General features: G+C 38.5%; 1 protein-coding gene across 2 annotated transcripts; it reads right to left on the bottom strand.

The window, feature by feature from the left end:
* Positions 1-514: 514 nt before the first annotated feature.
* Positions 515-13,826, bottom strand: si:ch211-165g14.1. Of its 2 annotated transcripts, none has more exons than XR_015481360.1 (6): positions 13,719-13,826; positions 9,469-11,300; positions 7,151-8,410; positions 5,992-6,755; positions 4,437-4,511; positions 515-1,366 (listed from the first exon to the last, which is right to left on the bottom strand). XR_015481360.1 is itself a non-coding variant. In XM_087245284.1 (6 exons), the coding sequence occupies exons 2-5, from the start codon at positions 11,296-11,298 to the stop codon at positions 4,467-4,469; spliced, it is 2,019 nt and encodes a 672-aa protein (XP_087101410.1). In that variant the 5' UTR covers positions 11,299-11,300; positions 13,719-13,826; the 3' UTR covers positions 515-1,366; positions 4,437-4,466. The 2 variants fall into 2 exon arrangements, 1 of the variants encoding a protein (XP_087101410.1); XM_087245284.1 differs by having other exon boundaries at positions 5,992-6,041; positions 8,317-8,410.
* Positions 13,827-16,044: the final 2,218 nt, after the last annotated feature.

The following is a 16,044-nucleotide window of genomic DNA, read 5'->3' as shown; positions in this document are numbered from 1 at the left end:
AACAAATTACTTTTTTTCTGTCCTTAAAACAAGCAAAATGTGCCAGAAAAAAATTTAATTACAGTTTTTGTCCTTAAAACAAGCAAAATCTGCCAGTGGTGTCAGCAAAACAACCTAAAATGATTAAAAATGCTTTTTGATTTGTTTTCTTTTATTAGATACAAGAGAAGAACCTCCACACAGGAAAACCTTGAATTCATTTATTTAGAACTTCAATAGTGTCTGTATTAAACTCAAATATGCACATTTTCAACACTACAGTATATATGAGAGCTCAGGTTATGCAGCTGATTTAAAATTATTTGTGGAAACCACTGTAATGTTTTCTATGATGAAAAGGTTCAAACTTCCTAAACCCATCAGTCTGATTTAGTAATAAGCAGTGGCTGCCTGTGAATAAGATTCATCAGCTGTAAAACAGACATCAACACATTAAGGTTGTTCAGCACCACCTCCAGGACAAACAGTGCATCAACACATCAATGCCAAAAGAAGGGAGCGTCGCACACAATGGTAGGAATGTAGAATAAAAACATTTATTGAAACAGAACTGGAGACTTCACAAGGCATCAGGTGAAATGGGGAAACCCTACAGACACTGCGACTGCTTGATTCAGGCCACGCGTTTTAAACGAATCGACGGAAATTCATATTCAAAGCACCCTGTAGCTGTTACCGACGACATTAAATCACAACGGCTCCTTTAATGCGGACACACAAGGTGCTAAAACACACTCTTGTCTCTTTGAAGGAGGCTGTTCATTGGCAAATAAATAGACGCATATGCATTAAACATAAATAGAAATAAATATGCTCACTCATTAGTGCATACGGTACCACCGGAGTTCACTCAGCATTTCAGTTTTATGTGATGAGGACAGCACTGATTTAGATTGGACAGCATGTCTAACAGCACTAATCATCTGAAGCTCTTCTTCAGGACTATAAATAAAGGAGAAAATTAAAAAATAAAGCACATCCTGCTTCTTCAGATGATTCGAGGGTATTATTAATGACGTCACTGTTGTGTAGACATGACCAAAGGTGCTTCAGTCTAAAGATGGAGATGTTTGGCCTAGAGTCAATGCAAGAGAGTTGATGGTTAAAAAAAACTGTGAGTGCTTTTAACACTGAGGAATGTAATGAAGATCATCCAGCATCAATCATCCGAGGGTACCGCTGTAGTGCCAGATGAAAAAAAAAAAGCCAGCGGCGTCTCAAAACAGCACATCCAGTCCCAACATTCATCTATCTGCCTGAGAGCACGTGTAAACACTCATACGTACATGTGAAGTACAAAAATCAGCTGTAAACACATCAGGCGTCTGCTCCACAGCCGGATAAACCCATGTCTGGTGAAGTCTGCCTGTGGAGGAGGAGAAAAACATGATTATATTTCAATTTAAAGGGGTCGTTCGCACGAAATTGAAAATCTATTGGTGTTGGAGGTATTGTGTGGAACCCAGCATTTTTTGCTGAATGCAATGGCAATGCCACAGATGACAGTTTAGGATGCATGTTTCATTTGTTATCATTCTGACTTAAAGGGCACCTAGGTTACCCCTTTTTTTCAGATTTAATATAAGTCTTTTGTGTCTCTAGAAAGTGTATATAAAGTTTCAGATCAAAATACCCATCAGATTTTTCATTATACCTTTTACAAGATGCTGTTTTATACTGATTTCCAGCAGGGGGTGGTTTTGTCGTACTGCGCCTTTAAGACGAGTCTTTCCTGCCTACTATTTCTACATGCCTCCTCCCTCAGCTGCGTCAGACAACAGACAGACTTAAAGGAAGAAGGTCTCACGTAGCGTTTGTGAGATACTACAGTAAGAACTAACCTTTACTAATCAGTATTGTGAAGTTGCATTGATGAGTCACACACAATATCGTTACAAATTTGCGCGCGAGCACACACACACACACACACACACACACACACACACACACACACACACACACACACACACACACCGCAGATGACATACACACACACACGCACGCAGGCAGACAGACAGAGCGCGATTAGCTTAGTCAAGGCTAACCTCAAGTACTGTGTGGATATCTGTTATGCTAATGTACAAAATAAACCTGATTTAACTTCCACAAACTGGGATTGAAGCGTCTACTTTTATAATTGTTCGGACACGCTGTGCTGATGAAGTAAAGCTGAAGTAAAACGCTGTAATTAATTACACACATACTCTGTTTTAAAACACTTTAAACATGTGAAACTTACTCTTAATCACATTTGATGATGATTGCTGATCCTAGCGAACAGAACAGACCTTTTATTCCCGGTTGCTTTGTGTATGTCTGCCTGGTCTTGTTGACATATACACGCGACTACCGGAACATGTTAATGCGCGCAGCTGTCAATCAATTCGGTGGGCGGGGGGAATCGCACACCTACGTAATGGTGCGATCGATTTGAAAACAGCTCCAATTGGCCGACCCTTTTTTTGCAGTTAAATTGAATAAAAAGGACTGGGTGTGTTCATATCACCCCAGTATGACGGTCTATACACTATACCAACACACAGATCTTTCCAAACAGCTTGAAAAGTAGATTTTTTACCATAGGTGCCCTTTAAATGATAAAAAAATAATGTTAAATTAATATCAAATGAAGAGGAATAACAATAGAAAACTAGAACCTAAAGTTTATTGATAAACTTTGATGTTCGCTTGAGAACGTGACTGCGCTAGGACTGGGAATGATGTGGAGATATTGCTATTTTTAAATGGTTGCTAGGTTATACTGTTTTATTGCTATGGGGACATTTGACAGGTTAGTGATGATACTTCAAAGCTTCTTGGCAATATGAGTGATCTTAATCAAGCCCGATGTTTCTATGACAGTCTTTATGAGTGTCAAAAACTGGACTCGAACATTATGTATTCCTGGTGTTGGGTTGCGGCTGGAAGGGCATTCGCTGTGTAAAACAAAGGCTGGATAAGTTTCCGTTGTGGCGACCCCTGATTAATAAAGGGACTAAGGGAATGAACATTATGTAAAAATGGCTTGCCGTATTTTTTTGAAAATACAATGCTTAAGTGTGAAAGTGATACATGCAAAAATGGCTTGCCATATCAGTAAAAAATATGGAGTTTAAGTCAAAAATGGCTTGCCATATTTTAAGAAAAATAATGATTAAAAATGATTTATTGGAAAACTATAAGTCTGATAAACGTTAAAGATATAGCAACAAAACCTAACGCATCTAAATACAGCTTTTGGCCAAATTTGGGGCTTGTATAATTTTTTTATATGCCCGGATTATAAAAAAATTATATTTAACATTTTTTATTAAAAAAACAATAAGTCTTATAGGCATGAGGAGATATAGCAACAATCTTGAAGGTAGAAGGCACATTTTGACCACATTTGGGCCTTGTGGCATGAACGGCCTAGGAGGAGATACGTTTGTTTTCAAGGACAGAGTAGTATAACAGTATGTTGGCTTTCTCAAGCCAACATAAATATATGGCTAAAGCCTGGTTTATACTTCTGCGTCAAGTGACTGGCGTAACCAACGGCGCACGCAAGGCTGTGCCGTAGCATATGCGTGCGCTTGACGCAGAAGTATAAATCAGCCTTAAGAATGGAATTGAGATGTACTACATCCACCATTAGTCATTAACACATGACCTTCCCACTTCAGTTTTGTCGCCTTAAAGCTGATTTATACTTCTGCGTCAAACGCCGGTGTATGCTACGGCGCTGACGCATAGCCCTTCGCCGTGGCCATCGCCGTCGCTGACGTGCACCTCTCAAAAAATGTAACTACACGTCGTAACAACGCATAGTGCAAGCTCTGTGATTGGTCGGCTTGTTAGCGCTGACGAGTCTGGGAGGGACCGAGAGCCGCGCGAATGGCGCGAGCGATTGTTTACAAGTCTGGAGTCCCGTGAAGGAGCTCCGGATGGAAAGTTTTGTTTCGTGTTTACCTCATAGTTAAAGTTGTTGCACGTCCGCCGGTTCCTGCCTCAAAATGAGCGAGTTTGAGCCACTTGTACATCCAGGAAGTGTTCAGGAAAAGCAAAACAGAAGCGAAGAAACTCGACACAGAGGAACATTTACACCTCACTGCTAACTAGCGTTTCGGAAGTGTTAATGCAGACCAACAGAGACAGCGCGCTGAAGTATAAATGCACAGCTGCGCGCGTTGCCTGCGCCGTGGGTTACGCCGGTCACTTGACGCAGAAGTATAAACCAGGCTTTATTCTCATTCATGAATTCACTTGCATGGCATCATAGGACAGCATAGCACCCATTGGATGCAAACTACGTAATCTTGCCTGTAGGTCATCCAGATAATTCTCACTTTCTGTTTTCAGACATACTAATTGGCTTACATGCTGCTTTCAGCTACTAGGGAAGTATGCGATTACAGATGTAGCTTAAGACATAGTCAAAGTTTGCAGGAACAGACCTTCAAAGATATCTCAACTCCTGCCAAACGTCATCTGTTCTTCAGTCTGCTGACGCTCATTCTGGACACTTTATTCTGAGGAGACAAACACAGCTGTGATCAGTGAAGCATTAATAAATCAGAGTAAGCCAGTACTTTAATTTGTTAAAGGAGCAGTTCACCCAAAAATGAATATTCTGGCCCCGGTGTAAATAAAATAGGTTCACTTCAAAATAAGTTCTTTTTCATTCTGCGTTTGAGGGCAAAAAGAAATGACGGGATATTGTTTTTAAATTCACACGGGACGTCAGCTTCAACGCTTCCCATTTACTTTAAATGGGTGATGTCAGGCATTGCCGAACTGCATTTTGGATCCTCTGCTTGCTGCAGAAGTTGGGACTTGCTCATCTTTTCAAGCGCCGATGGAAGTGTCAGCCAATTAGATTGCTGTATGCAAATACACCAGCTCAGACGGTGGATTATTGCGGACTAATTTCATTGGCTGATGCTGCTATGACAATCGCGTCAGCCCCAACTTCAGACACGCCCTGTGTCAAGCGTTGAAGCTGAAGCCCCTTGTGAATGGGGCGTAAAGGTGTCAGAAATTTTTATCTAGTGCCACCAAATCAATGTTCTGCATCTGACGCTATTGGAGTGCCTTTATTATAACATAATCACCCCAGGGGTCGCAAAAATAAATATCGAAAGGCTGATACCTATTTATATGCATGTTGTTTTTTAATGTAATTATTACCTACAATTTTGTTCTTCTGTAGGTTATGGATAAAATATACAAGTGGTAAATAATAAGAAAAACAATGCACATTGAAATTTATTACAGTGTAATAAATGCTGGCTTCCAATGCTGGCTTTAAGGGTGCTTTCACACCCGTGAATCGATTCAGTTGTTCCAAAACAGAGATAACAAATGTTACATTGTTGCTCTTTGCTCTTGAAGCGGTTCGCTTTCACACTGCAAAGTTTCTAATCAGACCAAAAGAGCTAAAACAAGTCACGTGCAAGTAAAAACTTCCCGCCCTACTCATAACTCTCTCTTCATATAGCCGTATGCCTATTACATATCCATAAAACACTGTGATATAATCGCACTCAGATCGGATCGCTTTCTTACTGCAATCGAACCGCTCCAGGGTTCGTTTCAATCGAGCCGAGACCGCCTCATTCAAGCGATCTCGGAGCGATTACTTTGGCGCGGAACAGAGAGCGATTGCCCTGTTCACATATGCCAAACGAACCGCGCTAACTGGCCAAACGAGACACGTTCCGAAACAAAAGTGTAGGTGTGAAAGCACCCTAAGGTAATTTAATTGTTTCATTTTCAATCCACTTAAATTTGTAAAAACAAACAAGTTGTCGCATTAAAACTTAATAATTGTGTTGTTTCAGCTTATTTTAAATAAGTAGTTTGAACAAACAGCAAATGTCATTTTTGGAGTTTACACCATGAACCCTGCTTGTGAGTTAATAGAGTAAATTTAGATTTTTGGGTGAACTATCCCTTTCATTTATGCCATCCTAATCCTGTATAAGAGCTAGAGCAACAAGTTAAGGTCACCTTGTGCTTGGGGCATCTCATGGTGAAGTTCTCCTCGTTGAGAGCACTGCCTGTGAAGACACAACAGCACAGATGAACACCTCCACAAAAAAAAGACACTTGCTCTATACAAACTTGATTTTGTACAAATCGGGACTACACAGGTTCAACCAAGTGTCTGGCAAAACAACACTGCTGGACTATACAACTGTATAGCTGCATCTCAAATGGCATACTTTTCACAATGCATGCTGATTTGACTGCATGATTATTGCACAGGTGTGCTTTAGGTTGGTCACATTAAAAGGCCACTCAAGGTGTACTGCTTAAAGGATGCATTGCTCAATCATGTGGACGTTGTTATTGTGCTAAAAATGTCTTTTGGGTACAAATCCCGACTTGTACAAATACTGCAAAGTTATGATTTCATGTATTTTAATAATGTTACTGTTTTATGGTGTAGTCTATATAGGATACAGTTGCGAATATGCTATCTATACAGAATCATTTTTGTAACACTGTATAACAATAATTAATATTTTCACAGTATTGTGATGGTTGGGTTTAGGCTTCGGGTAGACATTAATAAAATACAATAAATGTGAAATTTAATGAACAATATAAATAATTCTTGTTAATTTCCGGCTGCAATCATATCCGATCAAGCAACAACCCTCTTTTTTTACGACTAAAACAAGACATATTTATTCACAAAGTGTTCATTTGAATGTCAGATCAATGTTAAAACAAAACGATACAAGAACAGAGCATTTCAAACCTAATATCTATCCGCTTGTTAAGTGGTGACGTGTTTGTGACGTATGTAATACTGTTTCCGGGTCCAAGCCGCCATTCATTTGAGTGGAGAAATCATTCGTTTATGATCGCGTTTTATTCCTATCACACATTAAAGTTAATTTTACATAAAGTCATAGTGTACACAACAATCTCTGGGCTTGCTGCATAACAAATACCAAAATTTTAACAATTTATAAAACAATGGATCACTTTCTGGCCATCGGATATTAGGCATGGACATATATATTGCGATCGTGACTTTCGTAAGTATTAAATCGCTTTGTAAATGTTTATTATTACCATTTCATGAGTCTCCCCATTCAGTTGAATAGAGCAATTGGACCCGGAAGCCGCTTCGCGTGACGTCACACTTAACAAGTGCATAACTGCATCACCCTGGGTTCGAACCCACCATCTCTGCATGCTAGTCAGGAACTCTCACCGCTCCACTAAATCACAAAAAGCTTTAACTCTACAACATGGGGTTTAATACCCCAATTTCCTTAACTGTTTTTTTTGCTGAAGCTGTTTAGGTGCAATACATAAAGAATGACCACTGGGTGTCACTATAGAGTGGGGTTTCGAAACGTTTCGAAGCTTAAACACATTTGATTCGACTGTTTCAGTGTTTCATGAAGCCTCGCTTTGCCCTCCACTATGAAATGCTACCCCAGATAGTCATGCAGTGTAAAAACATTTACAACGCAACTGCTCTGAAAATCATGCAATCTGAACTTGGCATTAGAGGGCCTTGAGTTAAGCTGCGGTCACACTGGGCTTTCCCTCCCATAGACTTCCATTTATACGCACGCGAATGCATCAGACCGGAAACGCAGGGTCATGCGTTACGTTTGGCAGGGTGCAAAGTTCAAGCTTGGTGAACTCTGACCTGCGAAATCGCATCACTTGACTGCGTGAGACCAATCGAGAATCAAAACATGACCTCTCCGGACAGAAATTTAAAACATGCAGCAATTGCTCGCTTTTTAAATGTCTAATAATCTTGTTTAATCCCACCCACAGCACTGTACGCACACCCAAACTCTAGTGTGACCGCAGCTTAAAGCTTCAACACTAATTAAACACACCTGAAGCAGCTAATCAAGGTCTTAATACTCATTACAAATGCTCAGGCATGTGAAGGAGGTGAAATGAACAATTCTGATGGGGCAGAATTGAAATGCATGAGTGTCAGACACAGCAAACCTTCAACATGTGCTAAGAAGTCAATTATTCATTTAGAACAGGATCACCAAACTTGTTCCTGGAGGGCCGGTGTCCTGCAGACTTTAGCTCCAACCCTAATCAAACACACCTGAACTAGCTAATCAAGGTCTTACTAGGTATACTTGAAACACATAGGCAGATGAGTTGAGGCAAGTTGGAGCTAAACCCTGCAGGGGCACCGGCCCTTCAGGACCGAGATTGGTGACCCCTGATTTAGAAGAACCACAGCTCAAACAAGCCATTGTGGATTTATACACTCACTGCATGACAGTGTGTGGTGGGATGAGATGGTGACCATACAGGTAGCATGCTGTCCTTTACCTGACTGCACGGCACAAGGGAAGTGGTATTTTTGAGGGCAATCTTTGAAGAAACATCCCAAAGTGGCACCAACCCTGTTGCAGAACGAGCAAACCTGGAAAAACACCAGACAGACCTCACAGAATTATTTAAACATAAACATTAAATATCTCTCTTAATCAAAATTTCTCAATATTATAATAATCCTCACAAAAACAGAGAAACGTTAACATTTATTATAATAGACATGTATGAATGCATTAATTTAGCAGGTGATTTTATTTAAAGTCTGCCTAAAATGCTGCAGACATGTTTCAATCCAAAAAACTGTATGCGCAAAACTGAAATATTTCTAAAACATTTGCGAATAAAGCAGCGTTTCCATCCAATGAGTTGAAGAAAACAAAATGATCACTTCCTGATAAACTGACACCAAACATCCTAAAGAAAAACTTATATTAATAAGAAACCAAAGAATTCTTCCCTGGTGAAGAAAACACCCTCTTCAACAGTTGGCCAGATCAAGAACACTCTCCAGGAGGTAGGTGCATGTGTGTCAGAGTCAACAATCAAGAGAAGACGTCACCAGAGTGAATACAGAGCATTCACCACAAGATGTAAACCATTGGTGAGTCTCAAAAACAGGTAGGCCAGTTTAAAGTTCTACAAAGCCTACAGTGCTGGAGCAACATCCTATGGACAGATGAGAGCAAGATTAACTTGTACCAGAGTGATGGGAAGAGTATGGAGAAGGAACTGCTCATGATCCTAAGCAGTGAAGCATGATGGTAGTAGTGACGTAACGTGGGCATGTATGGCTGTAAATAGAATTGATTCTCTTATAATTATTGATGTTGTGACTGCTGACAAAAGCAGCAGGATGAATTCTAAAGTGTTTCAGACAATATTTTCTGCTCATATTAAGCTAAATGCTTCAGAACTCGTTGGACGGCGCTTCACAGTGCGGATGGAAAATGACCTAAGGCACAGGTGTCAAACTCAGTTCCAAAAGGGCCGCAGCTCTGCACAGTTTAGTTCCAACCCAAATAAACACACCCGATCAAACTAATTGAGTCCTTCAGGCTTGTTTGAAACCTACAGGTAAGTGTGTTGGAGCAGGGTTGGAACTAAACTGTGCAGGGCTTCGGCTGTATATACGAAAAGATGACTTACTGATTCTTGCGCGAGCCGGATTGCTTCCTCCAGTCCGTAGAGTTTCCCTTTAACCAAAAAGACGCCTGCCGTCCAGATGCTACAGTCCTCATGTATCCAGTGCTCCCCAGGCGCACCAGACTCCTCCAGACTCTCGCAGCCGTTCTCCTTCCTCCGTCGTTTGACTTGAGACCCACCGTCCTCTAAACTGTCCAACGAGTCCACGTCGCTGCAGTCGGGCTCTTGTTTTAAGGCCAGAGGAAGGCTGCTGTCAACCTTACAGACGGGGTGAGCTCCACTGCGATGGTACGGTCCATGTAAATCCCCAAGACCCTCAACATTCCCAGTACTTCCACACAGGCAGCAAAAACGCGTTTCCTGAAGCCTGGCGTCAGAGCCAATGCGACCCAGCTGTAGACAGGATGTCTTTGGGATGACCCCTGAGTCTGCAAGCTGGGAGCCTTTCTTTGAGGCCACCTCCTCCTCCCTAAAATTGACAATTGTGCAGGACGAGAACTCCATACGAATGTACGGCACGAAGCAGTGAACGGCAGTCCGAACCTCTTTCTTCTCGCTTTTGTGATTTGCAAATTTTAGTTTGATCTCCGGCTCTTTAGGAGAAAACATGGATGACGGTCCTGATGGCTGAGGTTTCCTCCGTCGTCTTTTCTTCGTCGTTTTGGGGCCTGGCGCCGCTCTCTTCGGCTGTTTCTTGGGTTTAGGTCTTGGTTTGGGTCTCGGTTTGGGCCTTGGTTTTGCCCGTTTCCTGCTTTTCGAAGGTGGAGTCCTTTCTTGATGGCTTGGCGTTGAAGATGATGATCTCCGATTCTCTGGAGACCTTAAGATGCTTGAGTTTTCTGCATCGGAGGTAGATGGGAAGTTTTTAGGGAAAGAAGAATTGGTGTCTTGTTCGCTGTCTTCCGGGGAAATGGGGATCAACACTGACTCCATCCAAGACAGCAGCGATTTGGATTCGGAGCCAACCCTATGGTTGGCGGTTTCAAAAACGGCTTCATCCATAGTGTAGACGCTGTTCACATTTTTGGGAGAGAAGTTCATTTGATGATCAGCATCAACCTGCTGCTTTAAGCGGGAACTTCTGAGCGTCCGGCCGCTTGTATCGCTGACTATAACACTTGTTGGTCGGGGACGCAAGTTTGGGCGGGTTGTGCATCTAGAGTTGCTTACTGGAACCTCAATGATGTCACTGTCGGCATCACTGGAGGTGCTCTCGGTAGATGTTTTTGTACATTCGGATGCGAGGGTTTCGATGGCGGTCTGCTCTGCTGCTGAGCTGGTGGAGTGAAGTGTGTTCGCAGCAGCACTGGAGTCCTGAGGTAAAAATGACGAGCCCTTAGAAAAAACTGTGTCACTCCCAATGTCTTGTGGATGTTTCTCTAATACGACGTGCGCTATCCTACCTCCTAGAATGCTGTTTTCCAGCACAGACTCTGCGTTCTTGTGACACTGTTTAGTTTGCATCAACACCTCCTCCTCCTCTTCTTCCTCCATTTCCTCATGACAATCTGTAAACTCTTGGTCTGTGGATGAGCACTGGGACAGTATCTGTGCCACAGAGGGCATGCCATTGATTAGGGGTAAGGGGATGGAGTAGGAGTCATGGGCTGGTGTCTCTCCTGGCTCGGGACGATGGGGTGGAGTCTGTTCGATGTAGCAGGACTCTGACAGGTTGACACTCCTGCTTCCTGAGGTAAGGCCACACCAGCTAGGCTTCTTCACCAGATCCAGAGCCTCTATTGGGTTTGTATGCCTGCAGCCCACCGACAGATCCAGAGCTGAGGAACGAGAGTCCTGAAGGTGCATGACGTCAGCCTGGTCATGAGGGTCCATAACTGGAAAACAAAAGTGCAAATATACACTCAGGGTTCCCACGGTCATGGAACATTCTGGAAAATCATGGAATTTTTGAAGGTCTATTCCAGGCATAGAATATCAGGGATTTTAATATTAATTTTTGTCCAAGACATGAAATATCAGTGAATTTTCTTATTATTATTCTTTTGGAGTCTATGGGAGCCCGATGAATGGTTTGCAACATTTGCACAAACCATGGCACACTGATAGGACAAAGGACAGTCTGATCTGATCAAGGCAAATTTAGACTCTCTAACTAAACTTTCTAGTTCTTCTTGTTTCTTTTAAACTTGTTTATGTAAAACACTTTGAATTACCATGGTGTATGAAATGTGCTAAAGAAATAATTTTTGCAGCCTAAAATGATTTCGCAGTGACTCATTTGCAGTGAGTCTCTATCATTATGACTTTTTTAGAAGTGTAAATAAATTAAAGTAATAGTCATCAAATCTACATTAATTAGAATTCAATTTGGACCTTACTGATATCTAAATACTACTAATAATTTATTCATTATTCATACTTATTTTTTAAGAAAATATCTTAATTATGACTAGATTAAATATGTAAATATTCTAGTAACAGTAATAAAAACATTAATTATATAATTAAACTGGAATCTACTGTTATTTAATTATTAATAAATAATCATATATTCATTATTCATATGTATTTTTTTAAAATGAAATATCCCAATTATGGCTTGAGTATTAATGTAAACAAATTAGAGTCATTTTAATAAAAACTACATTAATTAGAATTCAATTTGGACTTTACTGATATCTAAATAATAATAACATATGCATTAATCATGCTTTTTATTTTAAAAAATCTTAATTATGTCTTGATTAAAGGTGCAAATATATTCTAGTAATAGTAATTAAAACATTAATTGTATAATCAAATTGGGTCTCTATTCATATTTTAAAATAATAATTATAAATTACAATAATAATAGTAATAATACAAATATTTGATTATTCATACTTTTCAAAGAATATATCTTGATTATGGCTTGATTAGGAGTATAACATGTTATAGTAATAAATACATTAATTAGAATTAAATTTGCACTCTACTGACCTTTAAAATAATAATAATATATTCAATATTTATACTTATTTTTTAGAAAATAAGAGTAAATAAATTATAGTAATAGCAAAAAAAGATTATTTATACATGCATAAGTTATATAATTCTAAACTATATGATTGATTATATAAATTAAATATAATAAATTAATTATATAAATTACATAATTAAATTTTGACGTCACTGAAATATATTTAAATATGAATTATTAATACCAGTAATAATATATTCATTATTCATGCTTTTTTAATATATATATATATATATATATATATATATATATATATATATATATATATATATATATATATATATATATATATATATAATAAATATCTTAATCTTGCCTTGATTAAAAATCTAAATAAATAAAGAATGGCTGTATTTAAGCTGATTATGACTTGATTATATAAGTTAGTATAAATTATAGTAATAAAAATTACATTAATTAGAATTAAATTTGGACTCTACTGACAGCTAAAATAATAATACTAATAATAATGTATTAATTATTCATACTTTTTTTTTTTAGAAAATACCTAAATTGTGGCTTGATTAAAAGAGTAAATAAATTATAGGAATAGCAATAAAATTGTATTTATACATATACAAATCATAAAATTAAATATTAATATAAACTATATAAAATTTTAGAAGTTTTATATAATAAATTAAAAATATAAATTATAAAATTATATTTGCGATCCTGATTAAAATATTAATTAATAATAACAATAATAATTCATTGTACATATATATATATTTCAATATATCTTAATCTTGCCTTTATTAAGGGTCTAAATTAATAAACAAATTGGAAAAAGAAAGAAAGACCATATATTTTAACCTTAATTTAACTATGATTTACTGAACAATAAATCACACTACAGACATCAATGTGTCGATAAAGTGAAAATAAAAATAGATTTTCACTTTAAAACTGAAATATTCTGTGGGTGTTAATGAACAATATTCAACACTTAACCAAAAAATGGATTTAAAATAAAGTGTTCATAAACAAAGAACAGCCTTTTCGGACTCTCTTAAAGTTGATCTCAAACAGGTATGAAACATCTTCAAGCAAACCCAAATAAAAAAGTAACGTTAGCGTTACAGATATGACTAAGTTAGCTGTATGAGTCTCAGTAAAAGCAGTGTTGTTTACTGCGGTTTTAAGAGTTGTTCTGCCTTAGGTTTGGATCGATGTATTGACTGATATTAATAACTGATCGGCCGCCTGATCGAGGCTAATAACGCTAACCAGTAAACCAGTCACCAGGTGTCAGTGACCCACAGACACTTACCAGAGGAATAGCGCGTCCCTTCACTGCCGCAACATGTTTCCAAAGGCACGGCTATTTTAAAAATGAATCTGGTCTAAAATCCTATAAAAGAGTAAAAGTACAGGCGACAGCAGGACAAGGCAGTTCCTCTGTTTAACTGAGTGAATCCGGCTAAACATGGCGACCGGAACGCGCAGCACAATAGAGCGAATTCAAAATAAAAGCCAATCGAGCGCTTTATTATCAAACTCACTGAGGGAAAACTGACCTCAGCTCGACCTCGAGTGAGAAAAATAGAAATGTGAACTGAACGGAGAAATCCATGAGCTTTAAACAGATACACTACTTATTTAATTGCAATATTAATGTTGTAGCTCTACATGTCAGGTCTACAATTTCCCCCCATTTTCTTTTCTTTTGTTTGGCTGTCCCATATTCAGTTTTGGACCGATCTCTGCTCTTTTTGTTGACCCAGCTGATTTGTTTGTAACTTGTTACATGTCATACATAAAGTAACTGTGCTGTATTATTTAAGGTGGTGATGAATCTGAATCAGATTTATTGCCAAGTGTGCTTCACACACACACACAGGGAATTTGTTTTGGCTACAGTGTACATAAAGTGACCACACAAAATAATTATGAAAAAAAGACATTAAACAGAGAGCAGGTCAGCAACAATACATAAGCTTTGGTGTGGATGCTGAATTGGTACTAATGGGCCCAAAGTGTGCCAAGAAAATATCCCCCACACCATTACACCAGCAGCCTGAACTGTTGATACAATTCAGGATGGATCCATGCTTTATTGTTGTTAATGCTAAAGTCTGACCCAACCATCTAAATGTCGCAGCAGAAATCTAGACTTATCAGAGCAGGCAACGTTTCTCCAGTCTTCTATTGTCCAGTTTTGGTGAGCCTGTGGGAATTGTCGCCTGTTTCCTGTTCTTAGCTGACAGGAGCGGCTCCTGGTGTGGTCTTCTGCTGCTGTAGCCCATCTATCTCAAGGTTGGACGTGTTGTGTGTTCAGAGTTGCTCTTCTGCAGACCTCAGTTGTGACGAGTGCTTATTTGAGTTACTGTTGCCTTCCTATCAGCTGGAACCAGTCTGGCCATTCTCCTCTGACCTCTGGCATCAACAAAGCATTTGCACCCACAGAACTGCCGCTCACTGGATATTTTCTCTTGTGCAGACCATTCTCTGTAAACCCTAGAGATGGTTGTGCGTGAAAATCCAGTAGATCAGCAGTTTCTGAAATACTCAGACTAGCCCGTTTTGCATCAACAACCATGCCACGTTCAAAGTCACTTAAATCACCTTTCTACCCCATTCTGATGCTCACTTTGAACTGCAGCAAATCATCTTGTCCATGTCTATAGGCCTTAATGCATTGGGTTGCTGCCATGCGATTGGCTGATTAACAATTTGAATTAATGAGCATGAGAACCTAATAAAGTGTCCGGTGTGTGTACAGTATATGAAAAGATAAGTGAATACTGTTATCAGCTCATTTATCATGTTAAAAAAATGCATTTTTGTTTTACATGTTTTCAAAAATGTTATGTTTAAAAATGCAACTGAGGCTGTTTAATTAAATTCACATTAATTCTCATATAATTTTCACAAAAAAAAAAAAAAAAACTCAAGAACCCAGGTTCAGCATTTTTGTTTAATTTGACTGACACATGAGTTTACAGTGGACTCTTTTATCCCTTCATTAGATTATTCGGTCATACACTATATACATAAAATGCAACCAAAAAATTAATAATAAAAATAATAATAATAAAAACGAAATAAATAAAAATTAAAATTTTATGGTTTATAATGTTTACCCCAACCACTGAATTTGCTCGTATTTTACCCAAATTTGTGTTGCTGGCGTATTACAGTGTTCTTTTAATTTTTTATCACGGTTGTTTTTATACTGTATCAATGCATTGTTCTATCTATATACAGTAAATCAACATAATTAAGACACACCACACAAAGTAGGTCAAGTTTATTGCCTTAAAGAACATAACAAGCAACAACAACCATTTGTCCACTTACCGAACTAATAAATACATACATAAAAAACAGTGAATCAAATGTAAAAGGCACAAAAATCCATTCAATGTCAAATTCATTTAATTAGTAAAACACCTTACAGCTTTCCTAGCTTAATATTAATGTGTGTGTATATATTCGGATTGATTGTTCAACCACAAAATGACATTTTATATTTAAAGGGTCACGAAACACCAAAACACATGTTTTGAGCTGTTGACAGTCGTATATGTGTCCCACACTACTAAAAACACTATTAGGACACCTATATTTCACTAAAAAGTGTAAATTGGTTGTTT

This window comes from Danio rerio, chromosome 3 (assembly GCF_052040795.2).
Source record: "Danio rerio strain M-AB ecotype USA chromosome 3, GRCz13ab, whole genome shotgun sequence".
NCBI lineage: Eukaryota > Metazoa > Chordata > Actinopteri > Cypriniformes > Danionidae > Danio > Danio rerio.
This window is presented reverse-complemented; position numbering and strand designations above follow the sequence as displayed.